The 23,432-nt window shown below is 39.0% G+C and overlaps 1 protein-coding gene across 1 annotated transcript in view; it reads left to right on the forward strand.

Moving 5' to 3' along the window:
• Positions 1-23,432, forward strand: part of LOC122815327 — a 741,432-nt gene that overhangs the window by 582,431 nt on the left and 135,569 nt on the right. The window contains exon 9 of the mRNA XM_044087743.1: positions 12,899-12,936. Coding sequence (XP_043943678.1) covers positions 12,899-12,936 — 38 coding nt within the window. The remainder of the gene's footprint in view (positions 1-12,898; positions 12,937-23,432) is intronic.

Genomic DNA, 23,432 nt, shown 5'->3' on the forward strand with positions numbered 1-23,432 from the left:
ATCACCTTCTCTGGCCATGGATACAGTACCTGTGCCTGGCAGGGGTGCTACTGACACTATCAGGTACTAAGCCAGACTGGGTACTATCCCCACAGGTAAATGGATGTACACTGGACCCAGGTCCCTGCTGGGACTGTCCAGAGCCAAGTGCACATGGTCTTCTAGGACGTTCTATGGACAGCCCACCCCCAACCTTGCTGGGGCTGGTACTGGCACTACGGGAGTGGCTGTGACTTGAGGGACATCCACGGCGACTGCCATCTACTGATATTGCTGGCATACGTCTACGTTGACAACTCAACCATCCCGCACTGTCCTGACACATGGACATGACATTGCGGAGGACATCTAATGTCTCACCCCAACGTCTATCAGTGACCTCAGTGTAATTATGGATGGCACCTGCTAGGTCATGGATACTGTCAATTACAGTGGTGTTATGTGCCCTCTGTGCCGTTAGTCCCTGTCTGGTGTACCGTTCCATACGTGCCTGTGCCTCCATGACAGCCTGGAACATGAGTGAGGTTGTAAGACCTGTGGCACGTCTGCCAGGGGCATGATGAGCAGCAGTGCTCTGACAAGAACCCCTGGACATCTGCCTATGTGGTACCCTTCCAGACATCTGGGTATGGCTGCTGTGTCGGGATGCATGTGCCATAGATACCACGCTGTCCTGGCCAATGCCGACTGTACACTGTCCCTCAGCTAAGGGTATTGGTGATGGATGTATTGGCAGTATGACTGTGTGCATGGATGGGGTGGACACTTGTGTATTGTCGATTGGTGGCCCAACGACAGACCCTGGCAAACATGCCTGTGCCTCAACACACCTATCATCATTATGACTATTTTGCTCAGTGACATCAGTTTCCCTGCTGCAGTGAACCAGCCCAAACTCAGCACTTGTGATAGGAAGACAGGAAACACACTTTACGACCTGTACATGATGTCTAACACATGCACACATGAACACATGAACACATGAACACATGCACACATGAACACATGCACACATGTACACATGCACAGATGAACACTTGAACACATGCACACATGAACACGTGCACACATGCACAAATGAATACATGAACACATGCACACATGCACACATGAACACATGAACACATACACACATGCACACATGCACACATGTACACATGCACACATGTACACATGAACACATGAACACATGCACACATGCACACATGCACACATGTACACATGCACACATGTACACATGAACACATGCACACATGCACACATGAACACATGAACACATGCACACATGCACACATGTATTCATGAGCACATGAACACATGCACACATGAACACATGCACACATGAACACATGAACACATGCACACATGAACACATGCACACAAATACACTCCTCACTAAAGCAGACACACACACACAAACACACACACACACACACACACACACACACACACACACACACACACACACACACCACCAGTAATCCAGAACATACTCAATAGTGGGTGATGGTGAGGTACAGTATCACAAGCCAAACAGTTATATCACATGTGTCAGCATGCAGGACATGTGTTGCTCAACAGCATGCAGTGCGAGTGTAGACAGCCCTTGCTAATAACAGTATACATGGCTTTGATGCATGTGTGTTGTTGTTCAGTGATTGGCCTCACCCTGGAATGCAATGTGTACATGGACACAACATTGTTGTGCAAGTATTAAAAGCTCTGCAATGTCCTGTGCACCATCACTCACAGGTATACATACCATGGCTGGATGTGTATCTGTGTGTCACATAGATATCCATTTCCATTTAGAGTGTCTGTGTCTTTAGCAGATAATTGTGGACACAGGTTTAGCACATGCATGCTATGTATACACACAGGATGAGTGGTGCATGTATACCTGATGGAATACCATTGCTCAACATAGCCATTGTACAGTGGTTATGGTGAGTGTAGGACATATTGTGGACATGACAGTGCCAGCCATGACATGGCATGCTACAACACAACTGCAACATTAAACATCACACATACACAATGTGTGTCATGTGACCTATACACTCAATAGCATTACAAGACATATATGTGTCACTTTGTACAAATGGTGATTGCTATGCATATTGTGTATAGGTGCATATGTTTGCACACACACAACATTGAGGTGCATAGCAATTAATGCTATGTCTAGTACTGTGGTCACTGTAACTGGATGGGGTGTAGTACCATAAATCATCATCATGCAGCATCATGTGGTCACTCAAGGCTACTAATGTGTGCCAGACCAGCACGTAGCATGCTATACCTAAACTGCAGTACCATGGCTACATTCACCATTTCACAGCCAGTTGTTACATGGGTTTTTAAGGTTCCCAATAGGGAGCATTGCCTAACATGAATGTGTTATGTGTTGAAGAGTGTCGCATAGCCACATGAGAGGCCCCTACCCCTTAGGTATATTATGTGTGCTGTGTGGATGACATTTGGGATACTGGAGTGTGACCTTATAGCAGGTGTCTGAATACGCCATGTGTAGCATGTTAACATGTACTGCATATGACAAAGTTGTGTATGTTGTGTGCATGTGTATCGACTCTGCCTATCCAATGTCCACTACAGTGTTGCCACAATTGTGTGGGATGCTCTGTGTATTGCATGTGTTTGAGGCAGCTACTCACGTTACTGGGATGTGCATAGTCTCACAGCAAACATGCACAGCATGCATTATGCGTAGGTGTGTTATGTGTACATGGCCTACACCTCATCTATGACATGCACATTTAATTAGCAATATTAAATGTAGAACACACTCACCAGCATGGGTCTATTGCCTTGCTGTCACACCAGAGGGACCTACAAGGATATGAGACAGTTTGTCAGTGGCAACAACTGTGGCATTGCTACTGTGTGTTTACAGTCTTACAGTAGTACAACGGTTGACCATCACAGGCCTACAGATTATATTCCTAATTATTAGTATTGCACAACACTAGGCACCACATCCTCTAACTACACAGTACACATCTCAAATAAGCATGCTCTACCAACAGAGGTAACAGTAGTCTACAGCTATGCCATGTTACCTGCACGCTCTGTGTCAACTTGCTGGGTAGCTCCGGCCTCCATGATGATACATGTTAGTTGTTGTTGTTGGCCAGGAGCCACCTGGCTCAGGAGCAGCTCCTCCACTCTGGTGAGGGGGGATGGATGGCTACCGCACCACCAGTGGCAAGCTGTTGTCTACGGATATCAGATGCATGCTGCCGGACATGTCTAATTAAATCACTGCAGTGATGGCATACCTGCTCATATGTCTGGTTATGCATGCCTATGTCATTTACCCTAAGGACAAGATCTTGCCACAGTACAGTCCGCTCATGCTGGTCCTGGCTGGTTCTTGAGAACAGCAGGGCGTAGTGCTGCACCAGGCTTGTTGTAATCTGTTCCTCCTCTGCTGGGATATATGTGGGATTATGATGGAGGGCCATGACCCTGGAAGACAATGAAACAATATGTGTGAGCAAGTCATGTGGCACACTTAACATTCTAAAGTATAGATATAAATTAACTGCCATATATAGCAACCTATTGGCTGTCAGAGGATACCCACTTTCAATACCACATATCAGTGCTCAACCCACAACTGCCTGACAGTGCCTGGCACACTCTATATATCAAACCATGTTTTTCACAGCAACAAAGATATACCGGTATGTAAGACTATACAACAGTACATGGCGCACTGTATGCGACACAATGCACTACCTAGCCACAAGAGGTATATATCAAGCTAATGCATCAAGAAATATGTAATCCATTGCAATGATTGTAAAGTCCAGTTACAGTATTACCAGTATACCACACTAGTCGTTGATGGCAAACCCCTGCCTAACATATGTGCACATTTGTTAATATAGGTGGCATATTGCTGTACTAGACTATACATGTTGCTAGATATGCACTTATATCCTGTAACACACATATGACCGACCCCATGGTACAGGCATACCCACACACACATCAGACATACATACATACCAGACACAAAGGTATGGCAACCCAGATGACCTTTACCTGTGTACCATACAGTACTGTGTGTCAGTAGTTACAAAACCTTATGCCTGCGGTATGTAATCTGTGAGGACTACAGGGAACACACAAAACCATGATTCCAAGAAATGTGGACATATACCATACTGTGCTGTTTAGGCATACAGCTTCAGGTAGTACTACAGTTCATACAGGAGTTGGATTCACCAGCAGTAACACTCAATAAGCTTACATGTACTGCTTTAGCCAACAATGGGACACCCCAGTTGGCACCAAGGGACTAAGTCAGACCATATGGCATACTGCTGTTTCTGCCTAGCAATAGCATGCACATCTTTTGCTGGGATCACAGCTAGAACATATAATACCATGACAGAAACAGTTTCCCACTAAGCTATCACACATATACAGAACTCTGACACATTCACCAACACATTCACCATCACACTCAGTTAACCGCACATAGCAATTATTGCAACAAGTACAAGTGGGTGTGTATCGGTTCATAGGTAGGTAATAGGCTATTGGCCCTAGGGCCTATAGAAGTCTAGCCATAAGCTACCCTGGCCTTTGACACACAGGTAATTTAATTTCACATGGCCCTGTCAAGCAGAGCCACAGAGGTGATTCCTGGGGTATATTTCCTATCTCCCATACAATCATCAGGATTATTTATGACAACTGCTAATTAGGAGCTTTGTTTGCTATTGATAGGTGGTTTACTCCAGAGTATGGGATGTCTCTGAGATAGGAATCTATCCCTCCAGCATTTGCTGTTTATTGAGGTCACGAGGTTTAGCTCCCTAGAGCGTGTAGCTCATAAGGATTGTGATCTGTTTATGTGGAGCATGTCCAACAGCTCTGAGTTTGACATAGCTTTGCATGTTAGGCAGAGGTCACCTCTGGGTAGGCGGTATGTGACACAGTCTAGCTGTGGTTTTGTGAGACGGTCTGCATAGGGCATCTATTTAAGGCCAGTATTACTCTTTGTGAGGTATGTCTGTGTCCTTTCCAGTTGCTGTAGATGTCTTGTGAGGTACATACCACATGGGGCATTGTACTCTGTAATGGGTTTTATGTGTGATGAGTAGAGGGGAACACTGACCTATATTTCCCTGGATGACACACCTTTTGTGATGACGTGTGCCATGTAGACAGATTATATGACTAGTGTGGCACTGTGATTATCAAGGGGGAGACTACTGTCCACCTGTGTCCCATGGTCTCTTATCACACCTTCGGTGTTAAGTAGACTACCACCTATGTGGTAGTTAATGGGTACTGAGTTTTTGCAAGAAGGGATGCCAATGCAGTGTCAACATTGAGCTTGAGTCCATGGCTTTGTCACCAGGCATCTGTTGCAGTAAATATGACCCTGTCTCTCTCTCTCTCTCTCTATAAATATATATATATATATATATATATATATATATATATATATATATATATATATATATACACACACACACACACACACACACACACACACACACACACACACATACATATAAACATCCATTGGTGTCCATATGGATATACATATAGGCACATATACAGTCCACCTTTCATGGTGGGGATACAATTATGCGAAAGTTGTGAGGTATACAGGTATGTCATAATATTGCACAGTGTTGTGTGGAATGCATTGAAGGTGTTCTCAGCCCATGTAGCTATAGCAGGCCTCACTGGCTACAACACTGCAAACCTGACGAATCATACCCACAGTGTTTAACCACCACATGTCATATACCAGCACTGTATGCTGTCTTGTTTGCCACACACTACAACCTACATAGAAATATGCACATAACAACCTTCAACAACATATATATGTCCACCCTTCACAAACAGTTGCAGTATGTCCCTTGCTCTATGCACACGTACAGATGCTAATATATCTGACACAGACAGATCTCTCCGTATGTGTGTGCCATACACACACAAAGTCCACACTGTTGTAAGTTCGTGTACCTCACGGCTGACCTGTTGGGCCTTGCTGCAACATGAACAGGTGTCACATGTGAGCACACAGTAATATTAGAGGGTGTATATATAGCTGCAAATGCTAGATTAGCATACTAGCCTGGTACAGCTGTTGACAATGCTAAGCTACACATTAATATGACTATCATGCATTTGTTACTCTGTCACATCCATGTTTATATAACTATGCGCTACTCCCCCAAACAGACATTGTACACACTACTGTACAGAACACAGATAACATGGATCAGATGTTTGACATTTAATGCTGAACTACATATGTCGCAGTCATATCCCACTGCACACAACTACACACTGATTTCTCCATGCCAGTAGTTATGCAGGGCATCTGTGCATAGATACGTACTGCTGCCACATATGGATGATTCAAACTATGTAGAGTACTCTTCAAAAACATCTACTACATGCCTGTAAATACATAGCTGTTACATACCTTTCCTTTATACGTGTTTGTATTTGTCAGTTCCATGTGTTTTGTAATTAATTTTTTTTTATATCTTATTTTTTTTCAAGATATTTTTTTAATATAATTTTTTTCAATATATTATTTATTTTTCAATATATTTTTTTATCTTTTTTTTCAATATATTATTTTTTTCAATATTTTTTTATATCTTTTTTTTCTGTTGCTGTTGTCTATGTCTCTCTCTCTCTCTCTCACTCTCTCTCTCCGTACCTGCAATGAAATGATTGCTTGTGTGGACAGCAAGTACAGCCTGCTTTTAGAGGTATCTGCACATGTGCATGTGATGGCCTCTGCACCAATTGGTGGCCACCATTTGGTAATTGCATGCAGCCTACTGTGTGGTAATTGCAGTACTCTCTGTCATAGCAACCCAGTGCTATAAATTGATAAGTCAGGCAGGCGTAGCCCTTTCAGCTTTCCAAAGTGGGGACCATGCTTGTTTGCTGTGGACACCATTGTGTAAATCAGAAGGTTGGTATACTTCTTATATCTGATGCTAGGGGTGTAGCCAGTGATTTGAATATTGTACTCAGACCTGAATGTTGCCACTTCCAGTACACAGTTGTCAGTGTAGAATTGTACTCACCCCTACAACTGCTAACACAAGATACATGGGAGTATGTAGTTTCTTTTCAACTTATACAATTAGTTGCCATACATACGTAGTTATTGAGATGTTCTCATTTGGCACATGAACTGTTTGTGAACTGCTATACTGTGAATATTAATGCATTCACTTCTGCACAATTTGTGCTTTTTTTTTTGGTTGAGATTAGCACAGGATGCTCATGAAAACTGGACAGTTCCAGTACTGAGTATGCCTACCGACATCCTTGCTGGACCTTGAACACACAGGTATTTTGTACAGTTGGGTGGGGATTGTCCTGCTATGATACTGTGTGGGGGTTGTAAAATGCTGCTGTAACATTATTTACTGCTGGATTGGCTGGTTCTGTTATCACAGTCATGTAATGCAATTCCACAACAACTGCTGGTAATGTTCCACAGAACGGGTTTTGTTTTATGGCATTCCTATATTTCCTTTACATTCACTCATTCTGATGCATGATATATATATATATATATATATATATATATATATATATATATATATATATATATATATATATATATATATATATATATATTTCGGCAACAACATGCTGTATATCTACTGTGGCTTAGTGGTACTTCATGCAGTCTAGTGTGTCCAAGGTCTGGGGTTCGAGATTGACAGTGGTATTTTATTTTGCTGCTGAGCAGAACAAGGGCCGTCACATGCAGGGTGACTAAGGCACTTTTAAGCAGTTGTAAGCGGGTTTGCGCAGGTTTGCACGATGCTTAGCAATACTTAGCTAAGCGCACACTCGTGCAAACCCACTAACGACTGCTTAAAAGTGCTTACTCCCGCTAATCCCTGCGCTCATTTGTTTGAAAGAAAAGAAAATGGGGAGATAGGAAAGTGGTGAAAAAGGGGCACAAAGAGGGAAAGACAGTAGGGAAAACAGCTAGGGATGTGCAGGCTGGGTGTAGGGAAGGTCCATAGCTGCCCATTTATTTAACAGCAACAGCTCTGCATGTACTAGAAATTTGGAGGGAAATTTGAAATCTTCCACCCCTGAGAGAGGGGTGAGGACAACAAAGTGTGTTGTACTGCCAATTAAATTTCAGTTTGCATCCAGCGGACATGTGTGCAAAATGGGCAGCTATGTATGGGGGGTAATTTTTTTGTGAGAGCAGATTGCCCTTTTTTTTTCCTCAAGTGAGAGTGGAATATGGGGTAGGGAAAGTAGGTATATTTGGGGAGGTAGTTTGGGGAGGTAAACAGACAAGACAAAACAAGACGCATACAGGGGCGGAATATGACACATGGGGTGGGTGAACACCATTGACGGGGAAGGATGTTTGGAAATCGCAAGCCCATGAGCCCACAGATGGCAACAGTGGAACTGAGATCCCCACCCATGGGCAGTCACCACTGCACCTTCACAGTCCAGAGGGTGGCTGTGCTGGGGGCTGCATAGGAAGGGCAGCCTCACCCGTGAGTCATGCTACTCGTGCCTCGAGCTGGCGTAGAGGATCAGTGACTGAATGCTGGATCCCGCTACGCACCACAGCCCGGACCATTCGGAGGGTGATAGGTGGCCCTCCTCCAGTCACACTTGCATGGGGGGACAAGCCCCATCCCCTGCAGTGCTTCCACCCGAAGGTGGCACAGGGCCAATGGAGGAGGAGGTCCCAGGCTGGGCACCAGGCCTGCAGGTGCCAGGTGCCATCGCCAGCTGAGGTGGGACAGGTGGGTCTGCTTTGACCGGTCTTCCCATACGTTCTATATTTAGGAGGATTTAATGACAATATGGGCTGGTAACAGCCAACAGCATTCCAAATTAGTTGTAACAGCATGCAGTAATATTCCCATTAACCCAACACACCAGAGTTCCAACAGTTGAACAGCAAGCATAACACATGCATATATAAAACAACAGTGGACATTCCAACAGCATGCAGAATTGATTGGTGGCAACAGGCCACCAAGATTGTGGTGTTTGAACAGGGCACATGCAACAAAGTAAATGCAGAGATTTATAAACCAATAGGACATATGTCCCAACAAATGTTTTGAGATTAGACATACCCATTGAGGTGTGGAATTGCATTGTTTATACACATACAGTAGGGTGTAAAAAGATACCTCCATTAACAACTTATATGTACTTATAGTTTACACTACATTCCTATTGACTGCAGGTATATATCCCCTACATGTATTATTACACTAGGCAAAGTCCATTAAGTTGTGAAATGGGTTTTGCTAGTTCCTTATATACCTGACCTGTATCTGACATACAAACTGTCCAGGATGCAGATGTTACTGCTACATATTTATATATTTTATTTATATTTATATATCTACATATCAGGATGTGTTCAGGTGACATTATCAGTTATATTTTTACAGCCCCCTACATTTCTAGCAGCACACTGACATTTCTGGGGAACACATTAACAAGTTACTTGTGTGCCAGATTTACCTATACATGCCAGCCATTAACCAACAGTTGAGGAATGTATATATGCTTCACAGCTACTGGCACTCCCTTCATCCACTTTATATGGGGCTGCCCAAGTGTGGGTTGACAGTGCTTAATACAACAGTACTATTTATATAATGCAAGAGTACAACAATATTTCAAACTAAGTGACACAGACACACTCCAGGAATTATACTTTTATTAATTACATTACACCCTTTTCTAGAGGCGCTCTCATTTATTTGATATTACAGTGCATGCAGAAGACTTTTTCAAGATGTATTATACCTTTATTAATGGGTTACACCACTCTTTTTCAGGCTCTCTCACTTATTTTATATAAAAGTACATGCAGAGAAATTATTCAGGACTTATTATACCTTTATTAATGGGTTACAACACTCTTTTTCAGGCTCTCTCACATATTTTATATAACAGTACATGCAGAATAATTACTAACCTGCCTGGTGGCGCAGCCTTAGCAGCCTATCTGCAAAGGCTTGCTGATTCGCAGCACAGACACCTGCAGCTGTGAAGTAAATGAAGTGATATTGAGACATATACCTATCCATAATATCGAGTACAATAGCAATTCTTACATACTCCATTCCATGGCTACCTACTCAATAGTGGGGCATTGTGCATCCCACGGACCTCCTGTATCCATTGGTTCAGTTGCTCCTGCTTGCGTCTCTTCAGGTCTGCGTAGTGGTGTCTGACCTGCTCACCAGTCCGAGAGACGCCTGTGGCACTGGTGAGATCATGTGCGAGATGGTTCCAGGCTTCCGCTTTGTATTCAGTGCCCTGGAACTGGCCCTGCAGGAGTCTCTCCTCATGATTATGGACAAGGAGCCAAACCATCACTTTTGACTCCTCAATGCCCCACCGTTGCGCTCGAAAGCGAGAGGCCTCTCCAACACCAGCCATGCTGCCTGCAGATGGGAGCTACAACCGGTTATGGCAAGTATTCCCACCTATGGAGCTTAAATATGCCTCATTTACCACACTTATTTGTGATTGGCCAGATTTGAAAATTCTCAGCTGAGTGCACAACTGCTTAGCACTGAGTAAACATTGATTAATATGTATATGTATGTTGACAGTGCATGGACAGCAAAAGCTGTCATGGCTTTGTGGTTCAGTACTGTGATTATGGTGCACAGTATCCCGGGTTCGAGGCCTGTCATTGCTTTTTATTTTACTACTGGCCTTACTGGCTAGGAAGTGTGGCTGTGTTTAGCCGACTTTGCTCAACTATGCCCAAAATTGCTCTACGTTGCTCAATATTGCCCGACATTACCTGACGTTGTGGTAGTTAGCATGGTGCGCAGCTTCGCGCAAACATGTTTTGTTTGCGTTAGTTGGCGTGATGCGCAGCACCGCGCAAAGCCATTGCACTAGTTAAAGCAGTGCTAAGCTATGGGCAATTATTCATAAATGTGCTTAATACTGGTAAACGTTGCTTAGCAGTGCTTCACATTGCTTAAGATACGTTACTTATGCATTCATCAGTATGCATGACCATTTCACCTTCTTATATATATATATAAAATATTGTTCATAGGTTCATAGGTTCATAGGTTCATAGGTTGGTACTAGGCTATCAGCCCTAGGGCCTATACAAGCCTAGCCATAACAATTCCCCTGGCTATTTCTTCCCACATTATTTACTTTCCTGTTCACTACTACATAGGCCATTTCAATGCATTTTACTAAAGTTTAAAAGGTAAATGTCAGGAATTATTTTTATGCACAGATTTCCTACAGAAAATGGAAAGGGGAGTGGTGGGACTCGAACTGGGAATGCCTCCTCTTTGTGTGAAGGCTCTACCACTACGCTATTGCTATTTGGCTTAATTTGCATATAAGTGGTTTATTATCCTCTTCAATGTCTAAACTGCTAACTGTAGCTAAGCAATGGGCAAACCCGCGCACACACACGCAAATACGGGCAGCTATATCGGGAAAAATAAAAAAAAAAGTTTTACATTTTATTATATTTGTACAGGGGTTTAGAATGTGGGGGAGTGTAGTGTTGAGGATATACACATTTGAGCGGACTCGCTCATATCTGGTGACATTTGCAGATTTAGGCACTTGCAGGGGCGTGGATATTTGGACTGCTCGGCAGTCTGACACACCCCCTGCACTCATGCACGCTCCGTGTTAGCCTTAGAGTTGAGTCAGTGTGCCCTCATGAATATGCATGGCGCACTGACGTCATACTCTTAGGCTGCAGTTTCCGTGTAACACTTATTTAGTCTTACACGGAGGATTACTGAATCCTGGCCAATGAGTATTTATAGATACATTCTTATTATATACTAATTTCTATATGCAATTCCATGCTTTTTATATCATATAAATAGATTTTGAATCTCGTCTTACTTAGCTGACAAAATCACCTAATTGATATTATTTTTGCTTCAAACTACTGGATTACTTTTACTTATTAATTTGTTAACAGCAATTTAATGTATAATATATCAATTGAATAACATGATTTAATTAATACTTTAACAAGTAGAAGTGGATTATTTTAATAATTACTGTATTATTTTGTCAAGACATTTCTCTTTTTACTGCGTTTGTCTCCGAGCATGGCCAAAAGGGATCTTTGGATTGGTTCACTAACACAATTAGCTTATGTACAACTAAATCAATTTAAACTATTTTGTAAGAAATTAATGCAACTGAAAATGAAACATCTGGAAAACAGGTCAATGTCTAAGCAATGAAAGAAACTGTAATGCATACAAGTTCAAAATAATTCATTTCATAAATAAATGCATAAAACTCAAATGAAGGTTTACAATAATGAGGGAAACCATGTTGTTAGGTCAATAGAACATGATAAATTTAACTTGTTGTTTCAGTTATCTATTATATAGACAAAAATATCAGTGTACAACTTTGAAAATATTGTAGACTGTAATGTACACATGGGGCAAACAGTAGAATTGTTTGGAGAGAATACATGCAGTTCTTGGAGATATGATTTTGAGCAACATATTTAAAAAAGTTGTGCATGAACAAAGGCAGTTGAGAGATTTCAAGATGTCTTTATACATCTGCAATAGCAGGAATGTTGGAGATATAGATACTTACGTTTAGTTTTAGGGTTTAGTAAGATCACATAAATTCAGGAATGTATTGGCAGTAACAATGAACATGTGAGAAGTAAATGAATGAAATCTACTCTTACTTCCATGTTTATTTATGTATCTAGCATTTTCCTTATAATGTATATTAGCATGCGTTTTTTATTATTTTAATGGATGTAAACATAGCTGATGTCAAGTTTCCTTAAAAGGGAATTGTTTTCTTAGAACTATTATATTTTTTTTAGATGCGACTGTGAATGATGACATACCTGACATTGTAAAGGTAAGTCAAATATAAAAACTCCCTGGGATTCATTAATACTTACATTAACTGTACTAAGTGTACATTAAGTGTTCAGCGTTTTGAGTGAACAGGTGACACAAACATAACTCACACCTTCTTCCTCCTAATTTTAGATTTCCTATTGATTGTTATGCAGCCTTAAATATCAAGGGGATTCATAAATGTAGACTACATGTACACTTAGTGTTATCTTTCTGATTGACTAGAAAGCATAAAAATGTGGTAGGGATGCTCTTGAGTACAGATCATGTAGACTTAGTGCAAGTGTTAATAAATCTGGTTGTAACTTTACATGCAGTGATGAATCAACCTTTTGCAATCTTGAGAATCAGATTCCTCCTCCTTCTGCTTCTATTTATCTATCAGCCTATTTATAACTATTATACAGGCTGCTGATATTGGCATTAGACATAGTGCATTCGACTCACCATATATGCATGCACATTCCTGATAACAATTATATACAGTATATGTCTCTTAATAATCTTTCTATTTCTCTATACAGTGGCACATACATTTTGTTATTACTGAAAGCTATATTACTGGTCTTTGCCTATGTTTACTAGTCCATATTTGTATATTATCAGTCTCTCAAAGATTGTTTTTTTTCTCACTGTCTCTGTTACTATACCTGTGTATTTCTATTCTATATGCTATTTATGTTTGTCTACATAAACATGTGTACAGTTAAGTATATCCTGACTCCCAGGTTTAATTGAGATACACTAATGTTTGGTGCTGTCAAATGTTATCATTAATTAATGTGCAATTATAGATTCATAGATTCATAGATTAGTACTAAGCTAGCTGCCCTTGCGAGCCATTTTAAGCTTAGCCAATTATCCCTTGTGAGACTCAAACCCTGCACCTTGTGTTTGTAAGGCAAACACCTTAACCATTAGGCCACCCTCCCAACCCTATTACTATGATCTGTAGTAAAATATTGATGTTGCATTATTGTATTGATTTCCTTTCGCACAAGTTCTTGGAGCTATTTTATATATATATATATATATATATATATATATATATTTATATATATATATATATATATATATATATATATATATATATATATATATATATATATACACTGTATAGCATGGATTTCCTGTTACCCAAGATCATAGAGCTATAGCAGGGACGTCCCTTTACCCAGTTTCTTGGAGCTACTTTATACATAGAACACAATCACAAATAGAAAGCCGATAAGTGCCAAAAAAGTTCCACAAACACAGACAAACCAAGTCGAACCACCAAGGCTAGGAGAAGAACAAAAACTTTAATAAACACCATAAAATGATAAAAAGAGATTAGCACTTTCGGGTGAATGCCCTTCATCATATCTATCAAGTCATGAGCCTTCAGAAAATTAATAGCAGAAGATAGCCAATCAAAACCATTGAAAATCAACTGAGACCAGTCAAAATCTAAAATAGGGTCTACGCCCCATTCAGACCAGTTTCAATGAGGTGACATCATTCAAGTCTGGATATGTAACTGTGCTCAGTTCAGCTATCCATCCAGTTTCAATTAATTCAGTACGATCTGTTATGTCTCCACCCCTTGCACCTTTAAACAGTAGTTGTAGTGCCATAAAAACAAAACTATCCATTGGAAAATTAAGCAAATGTTTGAACAATGCATTTTGTTTATCATGGCATCTTATATTACTAATATGCTGAAGGATTCTTTCCTTTAACATACGATTTGTTTTTCCCACATAGAAACACTGACAACATTTTCAAGTAGCAATGTAGATCAAATTCTGAGTGTGGCAGTTGGCATATAATTGAGGTTTAAACATTATTTTAATCACTGGGTGTGTAAAACTATTTTTCTTATTAATATATTGACATGCTTTACAATTGCCACATGAGAAGGTTCCAATTTTCCTTAATTGAAAGGACGCATCATGGTAGATCAAAACCTTTGTTTAATAACCTTTTCAAGTTAGCATTGTTTTTAAAAGTAAAGGTGGGCTCCTGACCTATTACACACTTCAAGTCATCAGCTGCAGTGAAAATCTTCCAATTTTCTCTTATTATTTGGCAAATGCATATCTGGTTGTTATATTTCAAAACAACCCTAGGGTAAGAGCGAACACTATCATTAGCTGTCACTGCATTAGCTAATGGTCTCTGCTTGCCAAACCAAGGCCGTCCACTATTCTTTCTAAGGTAATTAAGATCCTTCTTTATGACTGATAAATCTCCCTCCTTATAACTTCTTGCTTGTAGGTTAAATACCAGCCATTCTGCCTCCTGTTGAAAGATGAAATCTTCCGTGCACATTCTAGAGGTTCTCAACAATTGTTCCTTAACTATATTGGTAAAGACGTGACATGGATACATGTTATCTTTAGTTAGCAACATATTCTTCCAGAGTTCACTGTATATTTGGAGAATAGTACTAACTTCTTCCATTTTATATCACAAATCTCCAAAACAGAAATTATATAACGTAGTATATAAGGATATGTCTTTAATATTAGCCACTAAAGTATATATGAAGGAATGCTGGAAGAATATATGTATATACACTCACACACAGACATGTACATATATATATATATATATATATATATATATATATATATATATACACATACACATATACATCACACACAGTATAGGATAGAGTTCTCCTTACTCAAGATCTTGGAGCTAATGTACTTAAATTATGCATAGATTTCCTTTTTTTCTAGATCTTACAGCTAGTATATATGCACAGCATAGCAGGGATGACCCCTTACCCTAAATCCTAAAGATAGTTTATATAAAGTATAAGATAGATTTCCACTTATCCAAGATCTAGGAGCTAAGAAATATATATATAGTACAGTAGGGCTGTCCTTTTACCAAGATCATGGCATGGTTTTTCTAAATGGTCAATATTGGACCTTCCCTCGTACATGCACATAAAGTTCAATATCCAAAAATTAAATGACAGATTTATTAGTAACACCAGTGAATTTCAAGCCAAAAGGGTTTCTATTGAGTGACTCAAGAAACTCCCCATATTCCCTCTCATCACCTCGACATATAACAACAAATCATCAATGCACAGTTGTTATAAAATTACTGACTTCAGAAAAAAATCAAATTTCTACAGATAAACATTCTAAAAAAAGCCATATAGATGATGGCACAAGAGGGGGCAAAATGAGGCCCCATAGCTGTACCTTGTTTCTGAAACAAAATCCCCACAGGTTCAAGTAAAAGAACCACAGCAAGATATAATGGGCCTCCCAGGAGGTTCAGTCAGATGCTTGTGAATTTTTAGTAAGGCATAGAAGCCTGGATCCTTGGGAAAGAGAATATACAACTTTTTTAACATCCTTAGAATTTAAAAACCCAAGCGTTCACTCCTCTCCAAAAACTCTAACAACAATTCATTAAAGCGTACCACAGGGTTGTGAGTCAATTTAACATTGTCATTCTTATCAGACAGCAAATTATAAAGCACCCCACGGTATTGAACTTCTGAAATGATGACACAGTTGTCATCCTTGTCAGCCTGCAGAAACATGTATCCACTAACTTTATCCCTTAACATTTGTAATGTTGACCATTCTCATTTGTTTAAATTAAACTACTTATCCATTTTATAAAACTTAAACAACTCGACTTCACATTTTTTACACAAAGCTACTTCAAAATTCAACAAAACAGCATGTTTTCTAGGAGGCATAAATGTGCTGAGATTAAGTAAAGGAGGTACAGATAACTTCCCATAACCAGTACAAAATACATTCATTTCCCCAGTACCATCTTCATTTTCATATGACAAGAAAATTCAGAACAATAATCATATAAAGATACATTAAGAAGACAATCATCATAATTAGATGTATCAAATGTACACTCAAGTTCAGGCAATTGTAACTGTTCCTTTTGCAAACCAAACGATGCCCATAAATATAATTTATATCAAAAACGTATTAATTCAAAATTCTCATCAGGATAAGAGGGAATTTTGGTAGGGACAAACTTACTCCCTTTTCATAACACCCTCACTGTATCAGGAGTTAAACTCAAGTTGGTGATAAATAAATCAGTGTTTGTAGAAAAAGAGTCATAAACTAAGTGATAGTCACAAAGTTCACTCACTATACAAGAAGGTTCAATAACATTCTGAAAATCAATTCCATCGATTACACCCCTTATTGCGAGTAGTATGCCTATTTGGTTGGAATCCAGACTGCTGTGCTGCAATTGTTGTTGTTCTCCATCCTTACACCTCACCACCGGCTCAGCTGGCTCCTCGTCATCAAAGACACATTGTTTTTACTTGCCACAGTCTCAGCGGAAGAAATGGAAGAGTCACGTGAAAATGTGCCCTACCATTCGTTCCTTTAGTCAGGGAATGACCACTCCTACTTTTACGTTGCCAGGAGAAAACTAAACCATCCTTAAATCATTGATAGCTTGGTTTAGGTTCTTCTTTTTACATTCAACCTACTCATATTCCACAGCAGTCAAGTCATTTTTAATCTCCTTCATCCTGTCAGAAAAACATTAGAAGAAACTTCAGTGAGTAATAGTGCTTGAACAGAGGCAATCTGCTGCAGCACTTTCAAATGCACCCAGACATTACGCTTAATTAGCACTTTAAACCAACCAAGCATACACTGCAATGCGATGCCCTTCCATTCATCAAACAAATCCATTTCTTCCTCCACAAATTCATACGCTGGTAATTTGTCCACTCTTAAACCACTAGGGGTACTAGACAAACTCGTATACTTTTCCAAGAGGTAAGTATCATAGAAGAGTTGCGTCTTTTATCATCAATTTTCTCAGTTCCTCAAACCTTTTATCATCCATAACAGGACAGATAGATGACCAAGGATCAAAATTAGCCAACTTCTGTTCCCTTTCTTTTGATAGATCCGCCAAAAAAAAAAAAACATCAAGACTAAGTACAGTCTAAACAGAATCAATGGAACCCACAGCTCTGGATAACGGCATCATGACAAAAGCACTGCAAGAACGAACCAACAAAAAAACATAAAGGCCAGCAAACTGCAACCTGCAAAGTGTGAAATCTTTAATAGCATTCTGGTACCTCAGATACAAAGTCTTCAGGGAATAATTTACAACACTAAACACACCTTACTTAATTGAGTAACCAATTGAAAAACATTTAACCTTTAAGAGGCTATCATCAAATAGTATGGACCTATTTATTTTTTGTTACCAAATATTCCCATTTTTCTCCTATTTTAAAGAAGGTGGTTGATAATTTATGGCCCATTGCATGTTTTGATACTGCAGTTGGACATTTGTTCCCCAAAAAGATTACTTTTTCTTATGGCAGATTTAGTAATCTAAAAGAATTACTTAGATGGAAAAGGAAGATGTCTTTGAACACTCATGGGGATGTTTAAATGTGGCAGATGTAAGGTCTAGTCTAGGGTGAAGAATATTTCTGGATCTTCTATTAATGGCAGAAAGTTTGTGATTAATGATAAGTTTGATTGCAGATCATGTGGGCTTGTTTATATTTTGGGTTGTGATTGTTTCCCTTCTAATCCGCGGTGGTGGTGCTGCAGTAGCGTTGTTACCTCATAGTAAGACTCTGTCTGGTACGATTCTCAGCTAGAGCGTCTTCTGCGTGGAGACATGCATGAATGGGTGTACCTTCATTGAAGGTTGTGTGTCAGGGCTGGCAACTCGGCACGTAAAAATTGACTGCCAATCATTATCGGACCGGAGTTCCGCTGTGGCGACCTCTAATCGGGAAAAGCCGAAAGACACAAAAACAACATTGTTTCCCTTCTAAACGGTATATCAAACAGACTAAACACATGGTTAAGGTCTGTGTTTTAGAACATTTACAGGATATTCATAATAAACGTGTTGACATTTAGGGGACATTCGTAATAGACATGTAGACTTTTAGGGGATATTCATAATAGACATGTTGACATTTAACAGACATTCGTTATAGACGCGTTGACATTTAGGGGACACTCGTAATAGATGTGTTGACAGCCCTATTGCTGATCATTTCATTAAGATACATGATGGCAGGGATGATGGTTTATTTTTTAGTGTGCTGGCCAAGCCTTGTATGTATAATGGGGGTCATTTTTATCAGAAACTTTTGCAGTTTGAGAGTAGATTAATTTTAAATTACAAGACTTTAATGCCTGTAGGTTTAAATTTGGAAATCAATTATAATGTGTGATTTTGCTGTCTTTGTAATTTTGTACTGTTTGATGATGGCCTCTTAAAGGTTAAATGTGTTTTTGATTGGTTAATCAATTAAGTATTATGGTATAAATAAGGTGTGTTTAGTGTTGTAAATTATTCCCTGAAGGCTTTGTAGCAGAGGTACCAGAATGCTATTAAAGATTTCACACTTTGCAGTTTGCTGGCCTTTTTGTTTTTTTGTTGGTTCGTTCTTGCATTGTTTTTCACATCTGTATAAAGGTCACTTTATCAGGGTGGCAATTACAGATTTGTACGGGGTGGTGGTAGTTATGATAAAACTTTTTTCATTGACAACCTCTGTCTGTAAGGGACAAGGGGGCTATACTGGGGGTAAATTTATGATTTCTCATTCAATTGTCAAGGTTTTGTTTTGAACAGGGTCAGGGATGAATTCTGTTTTACATGGATGGTGAGCCTACTCTGTACTGTGGGGGAATCTCTGGGACACAAATCTGTCCCTCCAGCACATTCTATTTATATCACAAGTGGACTTCAGATCTTTCTGGTGCTGGTTTTGCATGTACAACAAATCATCTGGGGCTGGGATTAACAAAGTCCTGTAAACCAGGCAAAGATTTCTTCTCAGCAGCCTGTAGAAGACTGAATATAGTGACAGAGCCTTTAGTTGGTCAGTGCAGGACAGGGTATTCATACCGTGAATGCTTCTGGTAAGAAACCTTTTGTGTGCGTTCCAACTGTTGCAAGCTCACATATTACCAGGTTTGAATACCGTTGTCAATCTTCGACCAGCCTTGTCAGGACCCAGCTAAATGATCCACTTTGTTATATTTAATCTGAGTATCAATTTATAAATGTATACATTACTATTGTAGCTTTGAAATCTGTATTTCTCTATAATGTTTAAGGACCTAGATTGAAATATTCAATATGATGAAAATCGTAAATAAATAGGTATTATTTTTTCCATTTATCAATGTCTATGTGCATACTGTATTGTTTCATAGCAAAAATTTTTTGCTGTAATATGTTGTCACATATTACGATCCATTTGGACATCAGTTTGAATGTTTGGCTGGCCCATTTGTAATACAAGGAACTATTTAGATTTTGAATGTCTTATGATTTTGTGAACTTGGTTTCCCTATCTAAAAAAGGATATTGGCGTAATGCATTAATCATATGCATTGAGTTGAGAAGAAACCCTCACGCATTTTTTACATTTTTGCATTTTTGCATTTTTGCATTTTTTGTATTCCTTGTATTTGTTGCATTATTATGACTTTACATACAATTATTATGACCATGAAATTAGTCCTTGTTTTGGCTAATTAGTTAGTGTGCCTTTAATGGCACAAATTGATAATGGCATTTGATGTGGGTAATCATTTTCTATGTAGATGTCTTTTGTGACTAAAAATTTATTAATATTTTGTATATTTTATTCATTATGACAATATACACACACATGATTGTTTTTAAATTTTATAGATTTAGTTAGTTAATACTTATTTTTATTTAATTCTGTATTTCACATTCTTGGTTGGCTCTATACATATTAAATTCCTATTTTGATGACTGGATTGCTTAGGGCTTTAGTTTGGTTTGTTTTGGTTGACAGATGGTGCTCTTTTGGAGGTGAAACGGAGTTTTGTGAACAGCATGACGCGGTGCCAGGAGCATATGCAGATGGTACTTGGTTGCATTTGTTGCCCTGTTTTCATTTCTTGCGTAGCGTTTCTGCTCCGCATAGCATCTGTTCATTTTTCGTTATGACTCATGCCATAGTCTTAGTGGACGTGGCAAGTAGCTCCTTTGAATTGGCTATGCGGCCCATATGGCACATATGATGGTGCTTGATCTTTGGTTTGGCTTGTTCGTTTTGCAAGAGTGCCCTTAAATAACAAGCCGTTCTGTAATAACAAGGCCGTTCTGTATTAATTGATCTTTATGCAATACGAAAGGCATATGTAAATGTTTTGTGGAATGCCGTATTTTAAAATGGTTATTCTTATATTTTTATTTTTTTGATTTTATTATTAGCAATGGTTGATTTTACTATGTTTTAGTTAGGATATGTTTGTCTATGTCCTGGTTTGTCACACTTACACTTTATGTTATATTGTTTTTGTGATTATGAACTAAATGCAACATAATGAGGTTGGTGCTTTAACTTGGTAATATGACTGATAAGAAAAGACATACCCTAAACTATTTTCTCTCTAAATATGGGCATTATTTCCTCAATCATAGTTAATGAGGCCTATTGCTAGCAATTACGGAAACTTCATGCATTTTTGATATAAGTCCATCGATTAAATTCTGAACGATGGATATTGCTGAAATGTATAAGTAATATTAATAAGAAATTTGGTTTTAAAGTGGAATGTTAGGTTGTCAAACATGAAATTTTGATGTATTTTTAAGAATGTGATCTCTGAATGAATTAATTGAATAATTGTGCTTAATGAACTACTATAAAAGGCAATGGAAGTTTTTGTGAGATTGTAACCTGATGAAGCGCAATCTTATTGCGTGAAAGCGCTTGTTCCCATTTTACTTTTGTTATTAAATGCTGTTTGATTCATTTCGTGGTGGTTTCAAGCAATTTCTTCAGTGTTGCAAGTGTCTAGTTAGATACAGGCCAAAGTGGGCATTGTATTCAGTGATAGGTCTGACGAGGGCTGAGTAGAGTGGTACTATAAGTTCCTTGGATCTGGATACCGTACACATACCTACAATCTCAGCAACATAGAATTGATTTCTTATTATCTTAGCTACATTTTCATCAAAGGCCAGATTGCTATTTAAATATGCTCCTAGATCCCTTATTAGTAGGTAAACTTTTAGGGGTGTTTTAGCAATGGAGTAAAAAACTAAGGGTGCCAGTTTCCAAAAGGGGATTATAATGCAATTTTAGCACTGGGTTTCAGGCCAGGGCTTTGGCAACAGTCATCTGTCTGTGTTAGAAGTTGGAGTTGGTGTCTTTGGGAAATCTATAAAGCTCCCAATTTATAGTCATCAGCAACTTCATGAGTCAGAGGCCTTGAACGTTAACCTTGACTTGTGAGAAGTAGATGCCAAGCGGGAGAGGGCCTAGGACACATCCCTGGGATACGCTGCTGGAGACCATTCTCTTGGTGTAGGTGGTCTCACCAATCCTTAATTGTTGGGTTGTTTCTGGGAGACAGCCAGTTGGCCAGCAATCCAGTTAGTTGTGAGGGATTAACACCTAGCTAGAGAGCTTGTTAGTAATACCCAAGTAAAGTATTGTATCATATGCTTGGTCAGGTCAAGATAAACAGTATATTTGCAGTACAGCAAGGATGTACAATTACCCAATGTCTTGGAGCTAGGAGTATAGCTGGGATGTGCCTTACACACTATATATATATATATATATATATATATATATATATATATATATGGGTCAACTGCTTAACATCGAAAATACACTTCTCCGAAATTAAGCAGTAGACCCTACACTTCAGCGAAAGTCCACTTAAACGAAAGTGCACTTTTGGTGAAGTCTGCTACCCAAAAAAAAAACACTAAAACATGTTTTTGCAGGGGGGTAAACCCCCCCTACTTAAATATACCAACTCCGAGATTGCACTGCAGCGAGGAAAAGGGAATATTCCCATTCTGCACTGTAGTGTGCCTGCCGAAGTCAATGTTCGAAGTTTCACTACTTCGAACAAGTGGACAGGGTGAAGAGGAGTTTGAAGTAGTGAAACTTCGAACTAATTGACAGAACCCTATAGATATATATATATATATATATATATATATATATATATATATATATATATATATATATATATATATATATATATAAAATAATTATAATGTCCCCTTACCCAATATCTTGAAGTTAGTATATAGTAATATAGTATTAGTGCAGTATAGCAGATGTGTCCCCATACCCAAAATCAAGGAGCTAGTATATATAGACAATATATCAAGGATATCCCTTTCCCAAGAACTTGGAGATAGTATATATACATTGTAAGAGTGATGTCTCTTTGATCAAGATCTTGGAGCTGGTATCTGTATAGTGTAGCAAATATGCCCCATTAGCCACGATGTTTGAGCTAATACACATACAGTATAGCAAGGGTATCTCCTTACCAAAGATCTTGAAGCTAACATATATATATATATATATATATATATATATATATATATATACAGTATAGCAGGGATGGCTCCTTATCCATGATGTTGGAGCTATTATTTATACAGTATAACAGGTATCTCTCTTTGCCCAAATCAAAGGCCTAGTGTATATACAGT

This window comes from Protopterus annectens, chromosome 1.part1 (assembly GCF_019279795.1).
Source record: "Protopterus annectens isolate FY-2018-M chromosome 1.part1, PAN1.0, whole genome shotgun sequence".
NCBI lineage: Eukaryota > Metazoa > Chordata > Ceratodontiformes > Protopteridae > Protopterus > Protopterus annectens.